The following is a 15227-nucleotide window of genomic DNA, read 5'->3' as shown; positions in this document are numbered from 1 at the left end:
TATATATATATATATGTTTAAGAATAAGATATTGAAATAATATGTTGCATATTGTAAGATTCATTGTTTAAAAAATCGCTTCATTCTGCTAGATATTTAGNTACTCCTCTTAGAAGTTCTGAAACGCTTATATATATATATATATATATAATTTTTTTCTTTAATTTTTCTGACGGTGCATGCTCAAATATAATATTTTAAAAAACACTGAAAATTCTTTTTGCATTTTCAAATTGAGTTAATGAAATAATAAATTTTATATTTTCAGCAAAAACGTTTTCTTCATTTTATTGTTTCGCAAAAAAAATTAAGACATGATCAAATAAAAAGAAGAACCAATTAACTGAGCAAAGTTTAGAGTTTTCACTTTAAATATAAATTTTAGGTAACTTAAAAATAAATTTCAGCAATGCTAATTAAATAAAACTTTCTTTACTGAGTCAAGATTAAACAAATTGAAATACTTGGCACTAACGAAATTATTTAGCTTAATCATAATAGCGATGGAGAAAAAAAAAATAGCGAAACACTTAACGCAAATAAATTGCTCTCTAAAACAAATCAATTAATTTTCAAACTTTTGCTCGAAATCCTTTTTTTCTAATCAAGATTCCACTTCATCATTCTTAATCTTAGTTGTTACGAAAGAGCAGAATTATTGGGTTCTATTTATATCTCTTAGACGAAAAAAGAAACAAATAAGCGTGATTCTTATACAATCGATGCTGTCGAAATTTTTATTGCTTATTTTTCTTTAAAGATGATACATTACTTTACTGATGAAAACATCGGGAAATTAATTAAGCTTAATGAAAAGTTCTGGAAAATTCGAACTTTCATATTTTTTTTCTATGATTGATCTTTTTTAGTATCGTTTCCTTTGAAGGTAGCTTGAATTTACAAATCATATGAGCTTTTGCTATTTTCCTTTTTTTTTCTTTTTCTTTTTTTTCAGAATTTTATTATTTTTAATAATTATTGTCAGATTTTCTTGTATTTCAACTAGTAGTTTGCCGGTAAATTAAAATTTTTTTAGCTCCCTTAGTCAGAGAGAACGGACTAATATGGATATGGGGTTAGTGCAAACATTTATTAAGTCCAGCTTTTAAGTATAGACAGATGTTTCAGTTATTAAGCATTCGAAATTTCTCAGTCAAAAACAAGAATTGTACAGTGATAAAGTAACTTCTAAATTATTACTTCAATTGCAACTTTAGTTTTATTCATCGTTTTGAATAATAGGTGCTGTATTATTATGAATGAATATGCTAAATATATATTTGTTGCAATATATATTTGTTGTTTTTCTGGAAAGAAAGGTGGCTTGTGAGCTATGCTGACTACATTGCCGCGATCATGCCGTTGATCACGAAACTTAATAATCATAACTTCTATGACCTCTCCGGTATCCGTGACAACTGACTGTTGCGGGAACGCTTTACGTTGCATAAATAATGTAATTTGTAAAGTAAATAAAGTAATTTGTAATTTAAATAATGTAATTTGGAATATAATTAATGTCATTTTTAGCGTAATGTAAATATCAATGTTTTACATAAATGTATTAATATTACTTACGCTTAGAGCTGCTCCGAAAGCTACAATTAGGATAAATCAGGGTAGGGACAATGTCGAAAACTTTAAGAAGAGATTACTAATATTTTACAAGGCTTTTGGAAAGATTAAAAGTTTAAATTTTTTTTAATTTTGTTGATCATTTTGACACAAATATTTAATTTCCAAAAGCTTTTAAGTTGCAATTAATTAAAGCCTTTTACTTTCTGAAACTTTTCCAGCTTTTAAATCTTTCTAGACTATGGCCTACCTGGGATAAATGCAATATTTTTCATAAGTCATATTGTGAAATGGCAAAAAAAAAAAATAGTCAATGTCATTCGAGTTTTTGACATTTTTATTTTATTACTAGTGTTGAACAACCGACCCGATTCTGAGTTTACAACTACCAATGTTTAACTTCGTAGCCTTGTAATTTTTGAACCAATCCAGAAGACAAGGAAATACCTGCATCAAGTACTGGGAGAAATTTGCCTTGTTCGACTTTCGTGTTTGGCTTTTTGATTTGAAAAGTCGTGTTTAACTTTTTGTATGGGACTAATCCGCATATGAGTTACATGAAGAGGAAAATCCCAAAAACCTTCCACAGTTATTCTGGATTCTAACCCATGATCTGCGGTTATACCACTGCGGGTTTTTTTTACGTCAGCAGTGTGGTCAGTGCGAACCCCGGGAGCAGAATTCATATCAACCTGCCACCTCTGGGATTCCAACCTGGGTCACCTCATTGGGAAAGTGAATGTCATATTTACGTAACATTTGAATTTCAAACTTTGTAAAGAGCATTGTACTAGCAATGTATAAAGCAAAATTAAAGGTCGCCACCAGCAGCAGAATAATTTTTAAAAAAATTGTTCGCTAGTCACCATCCTGTCATCATTGTTCTCGACGAAAATGCCCTCTTTATGCATTTTATTATTTTTTTAAATAAATATTGAATTATTATGAATATTTTAAAATTTACTTTAAAATTTATATTGTTTCACGCTTGTTTCTTCAAATTTTTCTCCGGGTTAGAAAATATTCTTGTAATGTTTGCCATGCTTTGAGAAATGCGTCAAAAGAAATGACTTACTTATTAATTTTAATAGTTTTTTTAATCGTTTAAAATTTTAGATTTTTTTTTTAAAAAAAAAAGTGGCTGCACGTTTAAAAATAAAGTGGACATGCTTAAAAATGCTAGAACTGGCCAATAGCAAAATTTCTTATTTTTGCCCTGTAACTAGCAGCAAGCATTGGTGTATGAGCATTAACAAATCAAAAATTGTTTCCTATTTTTTTTATTTATCTGTTGTTATTATACTATTATATATTATTCTATTTATTTTATATAATATTATTTATTATATATTATACTATTTATTATATATTATACTATTATATATTATACTATTATGTATTCTATATTATTTTATTGATACTTTGTTATATTACTATTATAAATATGTGCTAGGTTTATCGAACAACAAAATTGAGAAAAAGAAACTGATTGATAATTCTATAACAATAATATCGTATTCTTTTCTCTTTTCAGATTACAAGAGCTACGGGCTTTTGCCATGTAAGTTTCTTTTTAATCTAATATTAACCTTAGATTCTTTTTCATTAATCAAAAAAATGAATAAAAATTATGCAGCGTCGTATTTAGATTAATTACAAAATTTAAGATAAATAAAAAGAATTGAGCTACAATTCATATTTATTTATTTTTTAATGAATTTAATTACTTCTAAATGCAAACGAAATAGTAGTAAGAAAAATCGGATGCAAAAAAAAACACATTAAGTTTAAACAGATATAGGCCATTTGCGTTATTATTTAAATTGTTGGAAGTATTTTATGTTTACAATTTTCATCGTGTAATTATTAAAACTATTGATCTAACTTAAGCTTCTAATTTATCATCTCTTAATGAGATAAAGAAACGTATATGCTATATATGTAGCAGTAGTAGCTTTAATTAATAAATTTTATGAGAAAGATTCTTTCTTCTTTATTAGAGAGATTTTTTGTGATATTTTTTCTTTTCAAGTTTTCTAAAAAAATTAGCCGCCTGTTAATTTTTTTGATAATGACAGTTTTATCACAGGGCTGCCAATTATTATGTTTTTTGTGAAATATTTCATAGAGTGGTAAGCTATTAAAAACTAAAGCTTTCAGAGCTTTAGGTAATTTTGTTAATATTTTAAAAGCCTTGAACGAAGTAGCGTTTCGTATAAAATGTCGAATCATTTACACATAATGGTGTGTAAAATAACTTTAAATGAAATTTATGAAAAAACGAATCATACATTACAACATAAACTTAGCTACCACTATAATATATTTTCTCAAAAAACATAAAATGTTGGCAAACCTGAGCCTTATTAGCAAGTACACGGTAGAATTAGTAGTGTTCTATAAAAAATAAATTTGTGGTTAAAGAATTGTGATATTTTTTCCACATTTAGTTGAACCGAAATATTTTAAGTACCACATTATGTTAAACAATAATATTTAGTTCTAAAACTGACAACAATGTTATTCATGTTAATTCAGATGAAGTACGTTTTTGTGACTGATTTCGTAACTTAAAATATCGTCTGCGCTAATTGATGACCCGATCATTGGATCAAAACTTATTCCGGGTGTCCCGTCTTTTTATAAGAACACTGTACACTTTTTATTGCGTTAACACTAGGTTTACGGATGTTTCTTATATACCTATCACTACGAACACGCGTCAATTTGACGCATGAACAAATACATATAACAGCACTTACAGAAATGCCAGTTTGCTCCGGACAGAAAATATATATTTAAAAGTGGTAGTTTATCAATTGCGATTCTTGGTTTAATAAATTCAATTTAGCAGATTTTTACCCACCACTATTTCTAAATAATTCATAGACTTATATAATTCACCACTTTGCCTTTGCAAAATTTACTTAGTAGTTATTTACCATTTTTTTTAATTATTTTGGCATGTCCAGAGCGGTTGGAATCTCTGCACTTAGAAAGCAATGTAATTATATACTATAAGAAAAAAAATGAAAATATGACATAGATATTTATAAAATATTCTAGTATTTTTTTTTTTTTCAATACTCGAACTAAGCTACTGAAACCTTCAAAATCAGACATCAATTGACATTCTGCATTTATTCTTCCTATTATTGCTTATCGGCAACAGTTGTTTATCACTTGTTTCATTTGAGATAACGATATCGGATAACGGATCGAAGTTTTGTCGGTACATTCCTATTTATTATTGATGTGGTGTTTGCATGTTTACTCAAAATTTTGTCTAAATTACGATTGCGTCAAATTGACGCATGTCCGTAAGAGATAGGTATACCACGAAGGGAATTTCAATATTTCATCGCCTTTGAAGAAAATAGATTTCAATATATATTTACCTCGATCAATGGATAAAAGTCATTACAAGAGATTAAATAAAAATGCAAACGGGTTTTGTAATTTTCCTAATAAAATTCGAAATGCGTCAAATTGACGTGTGTCCCGTAAACCTAGTGTTAATTACTTACTGAATCTATTCTCTTTTCCATTTAATTATAGCTGTCTGTGACAGTGGATGGTGTGTATACAGAACGTGGTTCCACGGCTGGATCCTTCTCCATGCTATCCAGCAGCGTTATATACGTTGGTGGAACAGCACCCACTACTGCAGCGCAACTTCTACCTGCTTCACGGGTGCGGAACAACTTTATTGGATGCGTTCGGAAGGTAAGATGCAATTCCTCATACTTATAAGACAGTAAATTTGCAAGAACATTTTTAGTATAATTATATTAAGTACTAGCCGCTTTTGGCGACCAGTTTGGTCACATTTCAAAATTACCTTGTACAAGAAATAAACTTTACTGGTAACCAAGTCAGTACAACTACGTCACTACTTTATTTCATATTAAGTATGATAAATAAAATGAGGCAAGGAGTTATTACCCCAGCCTTTTAATAAATCTATACTAAAATAGTTTGCACAACACTTTTTTTCTTCTTACCCTGATTCTAGCCACACAGAAAATGTATCTCGCCAGGTTCATACACCATTCTAGCCACTCAGAAAATGTATCTAGCTAGGTTCATACACCATTCTAGCCACTCAGAAAATGTATCTCGCCAGGTTCATACACCATTCTAGCCACACAGAAAATGTATCTCGATAGGTTCATACACCATTCTAGCCACTCAGAAAATGTGTCTCACCAGGTTCATACACCAAACTCTTTAAATAACAAACTAATAAAAATTATAAAGTAATTTAATGTCGTATACCTACCTGAAAATAAATTTTATAAAAATATAAAAAATCTAACAATTTTGTAAAAAAAAGGAAGCCACCAGTATTTAAGTGCGCTTAAATTACCGAGAATTAGCTTCGAAATGGGATTAGCGGAGGGTATCATTCTATAATTATTTCAGGGTGACTCGAATAAAAGTTTGAAATCAAATATTTTTATGGCAAAACTCATTTTGAAAGATTTTTTGTTCCCTTGGTCACAAAAGATCTTTGAAAACCAGAAATAGATCTTCCCACAAGATATTGCTCCATTGCACTGCTAGAAGTACTCAACAATGATGTAAAGCTGTCGAAATTTTTGAAAATAGTAACACCTTAACACCCAATAATAAAAGTGTGTTCAGAATAAATCAAAACATCGAAAAAAGCACATAAAGGTACAAAAATAAACACACTATAGTTGCAGTTCTGTAAGCACAGAGCGTCCAGTAGTTCCTCAAAGTTGCTATAGTGGTAGATAACTTATTATCGAAGCAGTGGAAATTCACCTTACTCAGCAACCACTTAAATGCTAAAAATGTTCACCCTGTTCATAACACAACTCTATAACTATGTGTTTTAGTTATCGAATAGTTGAATCGACCAGGATTGTTTCGTGTTAACTTTTTAAAAACATGACATTCATTTTATGACAAAAATTTACATACCACTATAACAATTTTTATGTATCTATACCTGCCAACTTTTGATCTCTTCCATTATCATTTTTCCCAGTGGTATTAAAATGGAATTAAAACTTCAATTTTAAGCAAACAAATACGTTGTATTTGAGAAAACTTAAGTTGACAACCATGACAGTAACGCATAGTAATATATGTACTTAATTTTTGTAAGAATAGTGGTGATCAATATCATTTAAAAATTGAGTTTATAAAAGAAAAAATAGTATATAATTACTACCACTTTAAATATGAAAATAAATTCTTCCGGAAAATCTGGAAGAGTCGGCAGGTATGTGTATCACTCAACGCCCGCATAAGCAAAAACCTTCTGCAGTATTTAAACCAGAGATGCCAACTTGCTCCGGACAGCAAATATATATTTTAAAGTGGTAGTTTATCAATTGTGATTCTTGGTTTAATAAATTCAATTGAGTAGATTTTTATCCACCCCTATTTCTAAATAACTCGTAGGCTTATATGATTCTGTAGTGTAGTGCTATGCCAATTAAAAAGCAAGTAAAAATAGTCAAAAGTTTAGGAAAATTTACTTTGTATTAATAACCGGTTTTTTTTTTTTAATTATTTTGGCGTGTCCGGAGCAGTTGACATCTCTACTAACCACATTATTGCTTTCAGACATCATCCCTTAAGGGCACACTTGATCTCAATTTAATAAAAACGTTTTGTTTTCTCTACATTTTTAAATTTCCTAGACTGTCTCCTACCTAATAAATTATATCAGTACTAATTATAGAAAACAAATTTCTCTTGCAAACAATATTTTATACACAATTCACGCACCAGTTCCGATGAAATTAAAGCCATATTTAATTTCGAAAGAACTAATGACATAGAAAATTTAATATGCTTCCTTCAACTTCAGTTTCATCATCCATTAAATAAGAACATATTATTTTACTTACTCCCACCGATATGCATTATTTTAATTAATTAGGTACGGTTAAAGTTTTGTTTATTAATTAGAAGAAGTTTTAGGTTACTATAATAAAAGGAGCTTTCTTAATGTATGAAAGATAAATTTAGTTGTCGAAAGTCCATATAAAGAATAAATGCTTTAATTAACATATTTTTAGTTATAAAACTAAACGACTCAGTTTATTTAGTATTATTCCATGAGACGTAAGTGAAATTAATTGCTCTTTATTGCTTTCAAAGTTATTCAAGTATTCTTTGGGATTTCGGTCTATTTTCTTTCCTTCTATTTTGATCTCTTAAACATATTATTCTTCATTAATTAACCCAGTAACGACCCGTTGTAAGAAAAGCTTTTCGAAAAATATTTGGTAGTTCAAAGTATTTCTCTATTACACGTTTCATACGTATCTCGAAAAAATTAAAAAGTGGAAGTAATTATAATTTTAAAAAAAGTTATATTATTTTGTTCGTAGCAACCAGAGTATTTTTTTAAGTATAGATCCAAAGGTCTGGAATATGAAATTTTAATTCGATTCATTAATTATTCGATTGATTATTCGATTGATATGATTGTCACGGGTGACTAAAATTCAAAGAGTAATATCTAAAAATATCCATAACTTTTATTAAACGATTTACAACTTTTTAGTCTTGCTACAAACTATCTTGTTGAATTAGTACTTACTTGAAAACTTTTAATTTTTGTTACTTGTTGTCCTTTTCTATTACCTTTCCAATTGGATACTTGCAACTCGAGAAGAAGACGGTCACTGATGCATAGATACGTAACCTATGACCTCAGAGCCAGCTTATAAGCAAGATGGCGTGTTAAAGTCGAGCTAAGTTAATTAACGTGAAAATAATTAAATACAGCACCATATCGCACATCGAATTTGTCAACATCTTTTACTTAACTTAGGTATATTTGTTTGTATATTTCCTAGTAACCGTAATACATTTTTGTTTTGTGTACCTGGAAACTTCGATGCATAATAGTTTGTGTATGTTTTACAAGGCTTCGTACCTGTCTTAGTGTTAAGTAAGAAATATACAGTGAAAAAATTTGAATCTTTATGAAAAGGTCTTTTTTAAAGAATATAGAATGTGTCATTTAATAAAATTGATACTCAGCGGGCTTGGCTTACTCGGAATTGAATCGAAATAACAATTGTTAACGTAAACAAATGCCACGCATCAACAACCACTCAGGATCTTGATACTCACACTACGTCACTTTCAGGTATCCCATTCATGACATTAAATTTACCAAAACAGAAAAAAGGATTAAAAATTTGACTAACTTACTAAAACTAACTATACAAATTTGCATTCATATATACATAATTTTTTTAACCCTGATTGTAAAAATTAACCTCAATCATAATTTTTCCTACGAATTATTTTTGGAAATTATTTCAATTTTATTTCTTTACTTTTAATTCCTGCTGACATTAAATTACTTACGTTGTCAGAAACACGTTTAAATATCAAAATAAGCCCATGATTTCATAGATCTTATAAAATACTTTTAATGCCGTTGTCACGCAGAATTATCAATGTTGATCTTGCTTGTGCTTACCTACATAACGAAACCAAAGATAAATAATTAGTAAATACGCGTCATATAAAAATCAATTTTTAAGTTAAATAAAGCTAGCAAATTCATCATAGTATAAAATAGTCATAAAATAATATGGAGAAAAAAAAATTTAATCGGATGTAGCATGTAAGCCAGTCGTCGAAAGGAGTTTAGGTCCACCGTATCTGCGAGCATATTTGCGCCAAATTTGCTGACGGTAAATTCAAAATTACGAATTTGTATATGGTACATGTATACACACATACTTATAAACATTCTGCTTTATTTGCATAGATTTTACTACCACTGTGCCAAATCTTTCCCAATGACAGTACAAATATGAAACTATGCGTTTGCGGCTAATGAGCAAAAAATAAAACTTATTCATAAAATTTTGGTGCCTTATGTGCTCAGAAAAAAGTGATAAAAAATGTCCTTAGTTATGAAAAGGGAAACTCATAAAAGTAAAAAAATAAAAATAAAATAAAAAAATTTAAAAAAAATCTCCATTTAATGAAATAAATATCGGTATTCTAAAAATAAACAATTTTTGTAATAAAACCGGCTTCTGGAATACTTATCAACTTGTTTAATTTAATTCAGTTGTTTGTGTTTAGGGAGAATTTAAAAAAACAAATTAGAACACACTGCAACATATTATGCTGATCCCGTAATTAAACCGAACGGAAAAATCTCTCTTTATAATTAAGACATCAAGCAGTCGTTTTCATAATTAAGAAATAGTTTACCTCACATCCCGTTACGTACGCATTTAAGCCAATTTAATCATGGAAGGAGTCATTTAAATAAATTATGCAACCCTTAACTGGCAACAAAATTGCAACAACAACCATAGACTAAAGAAGCCCGCTGCTTTGCTTTAATGTATGATACTTTCAGGTGGCTTTTTGCAAATTAACGTACAATCTTCATTAGATGGCCCGTCCAAATCATCATCTGGGACTGATTAAAGACGATCGATATGATGGATCTGATAATAGGGGGAGGCGGCAGTCTTGTTTACTGTTGGAGTAATCAGGAGGATTATTGATTAGAAAGAGAAGGGGTAAATAAATGAAAGGCAGATTTGACATATCTGCGCTGAATAGACCAATAATGTGCTGCTCTTGTGGTTAATTAATGACTGAACGTTAAATATCTATTTTAAAGTTAGTTTCTAAAGAGTAATTATAAATTTAGCTTGAAGTTTCTTTATCAAAATGAATCTAAGGGTAATTATTAAGCTATTTGTAGGCCATTGGAAAAGTGGTCAAAGTGTTTCCAGTCCATTTTACAAAATTTTGGAACAATTTTTTTTTTTGGTGTTCCAGTAATTAATTAATCAGCTGCCTTTGTCAAAACTACAAAGCTAACCAAAACTTATTTGCGTATTATTTCACAATTTAATAATAAACAAAACTTTTTAAGCGCATTAGAATTGAAAGAAAAATATTAATGTATGTCACACAAATTAAATTTCAAATATCGCATATGAAAATTAAATAGTTTTGTTGTGATTATTAGTTTATAGTTTTTCTTTTATTTAAAAATAATATTTAAACACAAACGTGATTCTGATGTGTAAGTTGTAAGCTAGAATTTTTATCGACGGTTGCTATGGCGATATCATGGAACAAATTTTCGTGAAAATAAAAAGTGTTATATTTCTTCTTCTTTGTGTGACGTAGAAGCTGTTGTTAACGGCAGGTTTCTTACTTACATCTCAAAAGATTCACAAGATATATTCCCACTTTCTTCATCCATGTTTATTCAAGACATACGTACTGTTGGTGTGCCAGATCTAGACCGCATCGATAAAGTTAACATCAACAAAAGATGGCGAAGCAAAATTTGAGGGATACATTTCGAAGAAGATTCAGAGCCGAGTCATTCATTCTTTTGGTGCAAAAACCAACGAAGTACAACCATCTAATAAGGAAATTAAAGCCTGGTGATATAGTTTTTGTATGAATGACAAATAAGAAGACAATAGATTGACCTTTGGGTCGAATCGTATCCACATTTCTAGGGAAAGAGTGGTAAGAGTGAAAACAGTTAATGGTGAAATCGATTGGCCAGTGCAAAAGATTTATCCCTGAGAGAGATGATCCATTGTTTATGAGAAGGTCATTCAGTGAAATTAAGAAAAATCATCCTGACTTTCCGGATATCCCAAAGCCCAACGATGCTGATGTATGTTCTCCCCAAAACAATTAATCTCCTTTAACACTAGATTGCCCAAGGAAGTCATTTTGACTGCTTTTTAATTTCAATTAGAAAAACAATGATGTTTATAATGGCGCAATTTCTCAGAATTTTGTGACTTTTATAATTATTTTTATTGTTGATATATACTAATAACTTGTTATATAACTGAAAATAATATCAAAAATATTTAAAATTAATTTTAAACAAATTTCTTTATACATTAGTTATTCTTTCACAATGCAGTCATTTTGACTGCTTTTGGGCAATATAGGTATTTCAGTTCTTCTAGTGTTAATTACTATTAGCGTTAAGAGTGTCTTAAAAATTATCAAATTATAGTTTTTTTTCCTCCACAATATGTAACAATGAAGACTTACTGTAACGATATATCCGATACAACAATTACTTTCTTTACTACAATAATATTCTGTGGTCCGGATTAACTTGCTTACAAATTAGTCTTATCCTCCCCACAATATTGCAATATATTCTGTAAAGCAATAAGCCCTTGTAAAACTATTTCATCATGCTATCATTAATCATCTGAAGTAATATGATTCTTAAAACTATAGAAAGTAAAGTTTAAATGGGCCTTTCNAGTACTATTTCATATTGTTTTACAACACATGGTTTTAGCCCTCTGGTGGGAAAGACTTTAAAACAAAACTTACAACAGTTACTTTTCTCAACAACTGAAATTTAGAATAGTGTGATTAAGAAAAATTGCGAACTGTTTTCAATTTCAAATTAATATTGAAATGCACAGGTTTAAGAGTTTTCTACAGTGAAAAGTGTATGGAACTTCAGTGTTCAAAAAAGTATACAAAAGCTAGACGTTAAGAACGTATCCAATGAGCGAGCATCGGATTGTGAAGCAATCCGAAATGAACTGCGAAAGCAGTTCCGGGGGTTGGCGAGCGCCAGCGAGCAGGGGGCGAAGCCTCCTAGTTATTAACTATTGTACAAGTTATTATTATGACACAGTTTTAAGTTAAAAAATATTAATTATTTTGATTTCTATAAATTAAAATGTGTAAGTCAAATTAAAAATATAAAAGGCAGTTCCTTTTTTATCAAAAACGATAAAAGTTTTAGCATAAATGTTTTATTATTAAGATTTATTTCGTAGAAATTAGCCAGTTCTGCTGACCACTTTATAGTTATAATAAGAATATTTATACTTTTTGATCTGAAGTCTAAGTGCAGTTCAATTTTAAAGTTAAAGTGGTAAGCAACACTTAATATCTTTTTGGTATTAACAAATTTATACTGCCTCTTTTTTCAAACATAGCCCACTTTTTGAAGTTGATTAATAAATTACGCAAGTCATTTCGAAGATATTAAACAATATTATACCGTTTAGTCTTAGACTATCATATTTGATACTATAAAAAATTTCTGAAAAGAAACATTTTGCCGTTTTTTTTTTTTTAGTCAAATGAAATTTCATTTCAGTTAAATAAATATTAATTTTTATTAGTATGTTAAATTTGAAGTAAAATAAAACATTAATGTGATTAAATTTTAAATGGTATTACAAAAAATTTTTTACTTGTTTTAATTCCTTAATTATTGCATCAGAACTTGTGGTACAATTTAAGTATGTATACATGAGTTATTTAAATGATAGGGGAAAAAATTTAAATCTTTTTCCCCAATCCTATGTTAAATGATACATTTCACTTCCATTTCTTAATATTTAGGAACGAATATTTAGTAAAGTCTGAAGAAGGTGTTAGATCTGGTATACATTTTCAGTTTAGATGTGACTTATGCTTTAATATATGTCATGACAAGCAAATATTAAATACGAGTTATAAGATGAAATTTAAGCGTATTTTTAGTATTTTTTTGTTGCATTTTACTGGTAAGTCATTCAAAACAAAACGATTCTATCACTGTGATCAAATCTATCACAATACGAAAAGCAGAGCGAACTACGCCTAAAAAGTGTCAAAAGTAGTTACTTTTTATGAAGAAATAATACAAATCAAATTCTAGTTAACATTTTATTCTTAGAAATCTCAGGCATCTGTACTTAAATCTGGTTCTAGATATACATTCTGAACCATTTTAAATCTGTTTCGAAAGTTAATGTGTTACATACCTCAAAATAGAATAACATTTTGTAGTTTTATTTCCACTCTTTACGTTGATTCACTTCTATATTTTTAAATGAAATCCTCAATTAAAGAGTAACAAGTTCAGCAGTCTAATATTACAATCCTTGGGGAGAAAAAGCAAAATTTCCCTGTTTAAACCATTTTATTCAAAAGTAAGAAACATAACCCCATCGCAATTTCCACGTCAAATTTCCTATTCTATCACATTCTTGCAGAACTTATTAATTATGTTCGAAATTTTAACGTTGGGTCAGTTATCTGATTTGAGAGTTTTTGTAGCTCGCTCTAAGATGTTCTGATGATAGCGTTCGAAAATAGACAAAAAAAAGTTCAAACGGTTTTAATTCTAAGAGAAGAGTGGAGATATTTCTTCTTTCTCCTTTTGTTATAAACAGACGATTTTGTGTTGAATAAAAATGTTTTGTAACAAACTTTTCTACTTAATACAAAATATTTTTAACGCTGCACCAACAGTACTTTTTATTGTAACTTTTCCATAAAAATAAAAATTCATATCAATTATATATTAAGTAATGGCGAATTTAATTTGTGTATTTTAAACAGAACGATCAAACCAGATTAAATAAGATTATTCCATATATTTTTAGAAACCATGAATTGTATTTTATTATTCTTCAAGATATAAACTTTTTTATTGTAATTTGTTCTTCTGAAAGAATTATTTAAAAAAGTGAAAAAAGAATTATTTATTGAATGAAGAATAATGACGTTACGTGAGAACTATGAACTTGTTCGTTCGGAAAGTCCACCGTAAAACAATTATTTACTTTTCAATAGATGAAGAAATCGGGAGTGAGCTCCGTGTGGCGGAAATGACCCTTTCTCATAATTTTTTATTCCTATTTTAGAGCCTATTATACTGTGAAATTTTTCTTGTTTTGATTCAATCATTTTTCGTATTTATAGAAAAATTATATACTGATCTTAAAATATCTATGTATAACTAAACTATGTGTTTTATATTGTTTCAGGTGGAGTTCGTAGCAGATAGTGTAAATTTGGATTTACTTTCCTTAGCCAAGTCTCAGAGTAAGTTGTTGAGATATCATGGTGACGTGCAATTTTTCTGCCAAGAAATGGAAGCAGCAGATCCTATTACATTTACCACTAGGGAATCCTTTTTGGTGAGTCCAACTTTTTATTTTGCTTTCATACCTATAATTCGGGTGTTAAAACTCTCATCTTTAAAAATTGCTATTAAGTTGAAATATAAAAATAATGGTAATTTAAGAGCTAAGTGAAAGAAGTTGATCCGCGCAAAAGAGTTTAAAGAGCAATTAAAAAAAGAATGGTAAGTATAATTAAAAAGGCGCATTTTTAAATTGTTGTATCTCTGGAAATGCTCCATTTGATTAAATTTGCATTTTTTTAATTTTTAATTAGTTGGATAAACATAATGCAATTTTTTTTTAAAAATCTAAACAACGTTCTTTTGATTGTTCTCGATGATTTTAGTAAATCCCCACTTCCTCCAAATAGTAATCGTCTTTTACGAACACATGTTCTATTGCAAACATTCTATTAGAACATAATTATTATTTCCTCGTAAACAAAAAATCATATTTATTTCATTATGTTCTATTGCTAAAAATTGTTTGTTTCATCATGTACTTTTGAAAAAATGCTTGTTTCATCTTACTATTCTGATGCAAAAAATTATTTCTTAATGTACGGAAAGTATTTGTGTTATTGTGTTCGAATGGGAACAGTGCTTCACCATTTTCTATTGCAAAATTTGCTTGTCTCATCATATTCTACAGCAAAATCATTCTCTGAATTTATAATCATGCAATTGTAGCTTGTCCTGTATGAAATATAAT

General features: G+C 29.1%; 1 protein-coding gene across 2 annotated transcripts in view; it reads left to right on the top strand.

The window, feature by feature from the left end:
* The window catches only part of LOC107438212 (neurexin 1), a 275422-nt gene that overhangs the window by 210699 nt on the left and 49496 nt on the right, over window positions 1–15227 (top strand). For both annotated transcript variants that reach the window (XM_071185922.1, XM_071185921.1), the window contains exons 6-8: window positions 3110–3136; window positions 5134–5301; window positions 14379–14531. In XM_071185922.1, the coding sequence (XP_071042023.1) occupies window positions 3110–3136; window positions 5134–5301; window positions 14379–14531 (348 nt within the window). The remainder of the gene's footprint in view (window positions 1–3109; window positions 3137–5133; window positions 5302–14378; window positions 14532–15227) is intronic.

Source organism: Parasteatoda tepidariorum, chromosome 9 (genome assembly GCF_043381705.1).
Source record: "Parasteatoda tepidariorum isolate YZ-2023 chromosome 9, CAS_Ptep_4.0, whole genome shotgun sequence".
Lineage (NCBI taxonomy): Eukaryota > Metazoa > Arthropoda > Arachnida > Araneae > Theridiidae > Parasteatoda > Parasteatoda tepidariorum.
The sequence above is the reverse complement of the archived record's forward strand: the minus strand, read 5'-3'. Positions and strand labels throughout refer to the sequence as shown.